The 6000-nt window shown below is 45.8% G+C and overlaps 1 protein-coding gene across 1 annotated transcript in view; it reads left to right on the forward strand.

Annotated features, from left to right (window-relative positions):
• The window catches only part of GAB2 (GRB2 associated binding protein 2), an 89472-nt gene extending 83472 nt beyond the window's left edge, over positions 1-6000 (forward strand). Inside the window, exons 8-10 of the mRNA XM_031595481.2 lie at positions 654-756; positions 1600-1725; positions 2056-6000. Of these exons, the coding sequence (XP_031451341.1) occupies positions 654-756; positions 1600-1725; positions 2056-2199 (373 nt within the window). The 3' untranslated portion in view covers positions 2200-6000. The remainder of the gene's footprint in view (positions 1-653; positions 757-1599; positions 1726-2055) is intronic.

Here is a 6000-nt window from a genome sequence, read left to right on the forward strand (position 1 = left end):
TGCATTATGTTATTCTCCATAATTAGATCTGGCCAATTGAAAACAAGGCAACGCCTTGCAGATTTTTTTCAGTCAAAAAATTCAGATGGGGCCCTGCATGGTACCAAAGCCTGGAGCTGAAAAGGGGCTGGAGATGAGAAGCCTGCTGAGGATCTCCATGGAGGCTGGCACAGCGTCCTCCCCAATGAAATACTTCCCATGAGATGAAAGAGTTTATGGAGCCTGATTTATGCAGCTGATTGCAGGAGTGTTATGGATATGCTCAGAGAGGTGGGGATGCCCCGTCCTTGGAGACATCCAAGGTCAGGCTGAACTGGGTTGACCATCTCATGGAGCTGTGGGTGTCCCTGTTCGTTGCAGGGGAGTTGGACCAGATGGCCTTTAATGGTCCTTTCCAACTCAGATGATTCTGTGATTCTATGATATAGTAAGCAAGGTGTTATTTAAAAAGTTCTAGGAAGGGAAAAAACAAGAAGATCAAACCCAGTGTTTAGTTGACCCATGGGACGGTCAGATTGGAAGACCCCCAATACCACCAACTCTTCTCCATCACCCACTGTGTGCACCGGAAGAGATCAGGTGCAGCTCTCTTCCATCTCTCCCCAGCCACGGTCCCGCAGCCATCATTAACACGTTGAACCTTGTCCTTACAGCCAGACCTTCAATGCCGGCTCTTTGCAATACTGTCGACCTGTCTCCTCCCAGAGCATCACCAGCACTGACTCAGGAGACAGTGAGGAGAACTACGTGGCAATGGTAAGGGCCTCCAGCTAGGATACATGGTCCTGGCAGGACATGTCCATTCCTCAGTGCTGCAAACACATTCCTCGCTCATGACATGGAAGCACCACAGTGCTTCCGATAGCATCATGATGGATGTAGTGTGCATCCTTACATAATCCCCACATGCACAAAACAGTGGCTTTTTTCCTGATATGATACATCCTACTGGGGTTTTAACTCCATATGAGAGCGGGAACACATATTACCTACCTTGCAGGGAATTAAGAGGGGATAAAAACATCTAGGGCGTATTTTCCTAATTAAGTTCATTTTTTTTCAGGGTTTTTTTCCCCACTGACGTCATGTTTGTGCGGAGGGCAGGGGCTATCAGAGCACAGCAGGGAGTGGCACTGCTTACAGGGAGGGGTTTTGTCTCTCTCAGCAAAGTTGCTGACTTGAAACATATTTTTAAGGGTGTGTAACTGAGGGGGGCTGAGGAGATCTGTGCACTGCAGAGCACGCTTGTGCTGAGCAGAGATCCCAGCACTGTGTTCACTGAGGAGTGGCTCCCAGGAAATGCTGGAACTGATGTCTCATGTCTGGCACATGAATAAAGCCAGCACAGGGCAGCAGAACTGCCGTGATGCAACAAATCCACAGCACACATTTATATTTATTACCCATACATAACCCAGTCCCCAGCAGTTCTGCAGTTCTGGTTCCTGTGAGCAATGAGGGAGCATCTTCAAGATAGGACCTCTTTTGAAAGTGCCACTGAGGCATTTCTTTGCCAGATTTGTGTTAATTCCTTTATCATTATTATTATTTCTTCCCATTTTAATGCTCGTTATCTCTCCTGTCTCTTCCCTGCATTAGCAAAACCCCATTTCTGCTTCTCCTGTTCCTAGTGGCACCAACAGCCCAGCGCCTAAAAAGAGTTCGGGTAGTGTGGATTATCTGGCCCTGGACTTCCAGCCAAGCTCACCAGGGCCACACAGAAAGGTACTGGGGATTTTCTAAACTTCTGATTAAAAGCAACGCTAAGATTTTTCTGTGTCTCTGTAAGAATTCTTAAGATCTTACAAGAAAATGAGCAAGATGTGACCCACACTCCAGAGTTGCTTAGAGGGCAGAGACTTCTGGTTTAACCAGAAGGCAGGTGCTGGTTTGACCCTCCCATCACACTGTGGTCTCATGCAAGAAAGCTGCAGAACAGACCAAAATTTTTCACCTGAGACCGTTCAGAGGGAGGGTGATGAGCTATAAGGGAGGATGGGAGTTGATGGCTGCTGATGAATAACCAGCTGGTGGCTGTCTTTCTCCTCCCCACAGCCCTCCACCTCATCGGTTGCTTCAGACGAGAAGGTTGACTATGTGCAAGTGGACAAAGAGAAGACACAGGCGCTGCAGAGCACCATGCAGGAATGGACTGATGTGCGGCAGTCCTCAGAGGCCACCAAGAGCACCAAGCAATAGCGACAGGGCAGATACCTAACAGGCAAATGTCCCAGGGGTTCTCCCAGCTTGGGGCCCTACCAGACTTCCAGCTCCATTTGGACTGGATTTCTCTAAAACTGCTGTCTGTGGAGGGGAGGGGTTCTTTATTATCATTTTCTTTTAAGACAAAAGAAACTTAATTGCAGAGGAAGACTTGGCAGATACTGTTTGCCAGTGATAAAGGTCAACTATGTCTGTTGGCTGGGTTTGTGCTTTAGCTGCTGAATGCACCATCCAGGAACTTTGACGTAGCAATACCAGGTTCCACCTTACACATTTGTTGCTTACAGTTATTAAAGCCATCTTTTATAGGCTAATATCATCTTTCCCCGTCTTCTTCCATGCCATGCCCATAAACCGTGCCATGTAGGTTTGGCAGCATCTCTTCCAGGACATCATTCCCCAGCACCAATCCTCTCCTCTTTATGGTTGCCCTCTTCTCTGCCTCCTCTCAATCCCAAAACTGAGCAAAAACCATTCCTCTTGGACTTTATTTTCATCATCCCACCTCTTGTAAATAGTAATGTGTTCAAAACCTCTGATAGTTTTTCTCATTGTGGGACAGCCTCTGTGTTTCTGGTAGTGATTTGTAATTGTGACGAGCTCGAAGAGCCTCCAGACTGCCTTGTTGAGCTGTCTTTGAGTCCAGGACTTGCCCCACCATGCATATATACACCAGCATGTGTTCACAGACACTTGCATGCATGCAGGAACACCCAGATGTGATGGAGTGTCTTTTATGGTTGACTCTCGAAGTCAGTGGGTTGGAGAGGTTGGCTTTGGATGGCAGAATGTCAGCCTTTCTGAAGCCAATTGCCTGTGAATCTGGCCCTAGAAACCAAAATCTACCTTTTATGACATGAAAATAAGAGTGAGGATGAGTCCCCATCGTGAGAAGCTCTATATGAGGTATTCAGAAAGGCTATGGGACCCCTGTGTACCTGGGCTGATGTGAGGTTGAGTGATAAGTGGGAGGCAGGAGGAGATGTAGGGACCAGGAGAAGGCAGGTGCTGTACCTCAGAGGTCAGACTTGTGTGAAGTGCTCCTGTGGGCTGTAACTTGGGGGAAGGGAGTGGAATAACTGAAATGTTGGTAAGTGGTGAGGCCTTAGGCTTGGAAAGAGGCTGGTCAGAAGAAGCAGGACAGGGTGTTTCAATATTAAATTTATCACAGCATACAGCTGGTTCATGCTGGAAACAAAGGGTTGGTCTAAATATTTTTCTCCATCTTTGGTGATACCTCTTTGATACGAACAGGACTTTGTGATGGTAATGACCCCAGGCTCTGATAATGGATGGGAAGCTGCTGTTCCACTGCCTGCATCTTTGACACATCCAGGCTTTGGGATTGCTCCCCAAGCAGCTGCTGCACACAGAGTAGAGAAGGAAGAGGCAGCTTATTGCAAAGATAATAACTCATGATCTCATGAAAACAGGAAGAACTAATGATTGCCATGGAGCTGCCTGATTGCCAGACAGCAAGCACTGACACAGATAAACAGACCGACTGCAAATCGAGAGCTAAACAAAAGGCAGGATTAGGTAATAACATTTGCTAAACAGCTTGAGTTATTCTTTCTTCAAGATGAACCCCTCCCAGCAGCAGGGGCTCTACTTCCCACAACCACCACCAAGAAAAGCAGTCATTTGTATTAATTATTGATGTTTAAGCATTAACACATTTGTTTAATCTTGGCCTGATGGAAAGGGCCAGATGCATCTCACATGGGTATAGGATGCCAGACCCTTAAAGGCTTGGCTCTGCCTCTTAAAATAAGTCTCCAGTTTCCAACGCCAGTTGATGTTTTCCTCTGCCTTGCCATGAAATGGGAGGTTACTAAGGGAAAAGCTCTGATGACCCTTTTAAGACATTGCAGTGTTGGGCTTTTACAGGAATAATGGAACAAATATCCTCATGCTTATGGTAAAAATAATGATCATCTAGGAGAGAGATGAGAGAAGTCCCAAAGGGGAAGATTAACACAGCCAGATGCTTTGTGAAGACCAGGGCCTGTGCCTCTCATTGAGGACTTGCACGCTTGCATGGTGAGATAATGAAATGAAGAGCAGAGTGCAGTGCTTCGTCTTTCTATAGCCCCTTTCATCACCACTTCTCAGGGGAGACAAAACATTGGGTCTGGTCCAGAGCCCACTGAAGTCACTGTAAAGACTCCCATGAAGCTCAGTGAGCTCATAAAGAGGTTATGGAGAGATCTTCTGGTCTTGGCATCCCAGGGTGCCTGAGACACAAAGGAAAGGCCAGTCCCATGGATCTGGTGTGCATCGACCTGGCTGGAAGTGAGCTCTGCACAGTGCTGAAAGGCAAAGAACTTGGCTTTCCTATTTTATCCTCCAACCTGCTATATACAAAGGAAGATCAGGTTGGGGAGGAGGGGTTATGATGTACACTGTATGTACTTCCCTGCCAAAATCATGCTGTTTGCCTCCCAAAATGCAGCCATCTCTGGGTGGATTGCAGCAGAAACTTCAGAAATTGCCCTTCGTGTTGCTTGGGGTCTTTCGCAGTGCAGTTATGCTTGATATGAAACTGAGCCAGCTTCAGACCAAAAAAATCTTGAACCACACCAAAAGCATGAAAAAATCAAGTTGTAGTTTGCATTGAAATCCTTTTTCTTCACTTTTCTGGCCCAGCATTAGATATATCCAGCTGTTTGGAGCACAGTCAGAAATGTGTGTCTTCTACCTCATGTGAGGCTGGGAGATGGGGAGCTCAGCAAATCCTTCTGATGGTGCAGTTGTTTGAGAATCAAACCAGGGTTGGGATGCAATTCTGCAATGGGAGTAGGTGCATCTAGTGCCCATTTCCATGTTTAATCCGAGGTGTTAAGATTAGGAAAGCATAATCAGTACTAAGCAGTACTGAAGAAAATAGTCCTTTTCCTCCACGTCCCACAGATGCTGATATTTGTTCATGGGCAGACCAAAAGCAGCTATTTCACAACTGCTGCTTAGTGTCTCCCTACCTTGCTTTGAAGCCTATTTGTCCAGAAACAGAAATATTCCTGTATTTTTTTCCTGCTGAGCATCAAGCAAGTGGCTCCTCCATACTAAGCAGCAACTCCTTGATTCCATCCACGCATTGCCGTGTAGATGTGGCTGTACCAGCCCCAATGTAATCAATCGCTGTGGTGGAAATCATCATTCCTGCCTGTTGCTGAGCTGATTACAGCAGTCCCTGATGATTAATGTTTGTGCAGTATTTAGTCTTAAACTGTACTGAAAAGCAGCTGGCTTAATTACACGGACTGCCAAGAACTTTGTCCCGAAGGCACTGAGTTTATCACATCCACTCTATAGTTGGATGCTGAAATACGACAGATTCTTTTGTTCAAAATAGGTATTTTAGGAAGCTGAGAACACTGCTAATGATTCATTTTAATTGTAGGCAAAAGATCTGACTTGAGTCCTTACGTCAGAGCCTCCTCTTCAGCTATACAATCTCATTTATGACAAGGGATGTGCTTTTATATGTATGCGTGTTCATGGAGGAGAGTTGACTGTAGGACAAGCATCATTATCTCAGTTTTTGGTTTTATGAAGTATCAGAGCCATGTCAGAAATCTTCCCAAGATTTAAAACTACTAATTTGGTGGGTTTAGGGGCAGAAATTTCCAAAAACTGTGTATTTCTTTCTGTGAGTTTGCAACTGCTGTTCACAACTCCTCTGTCTCGTGAGATATATGACGTGTCTTTGAACTGATTTGCTCTGACTTGACATTTGAGTGTTCAGTGAGAAATAAATTTCCATCTCTAAATGGA

This window comes from Phasianus colchicus, chromosome 1, assembly GCF_987193195.1.
Source record: "Phasianus colchicus chromosome 1, bPhaCol1.hap1.1, whole genome shotgun sequence".
Lineage (NCBI taxonomy): Eukaryota > Metazoa > Chordata > Aves > Galliformes > Phasianidae > Phasianus > Phasianus colchicus.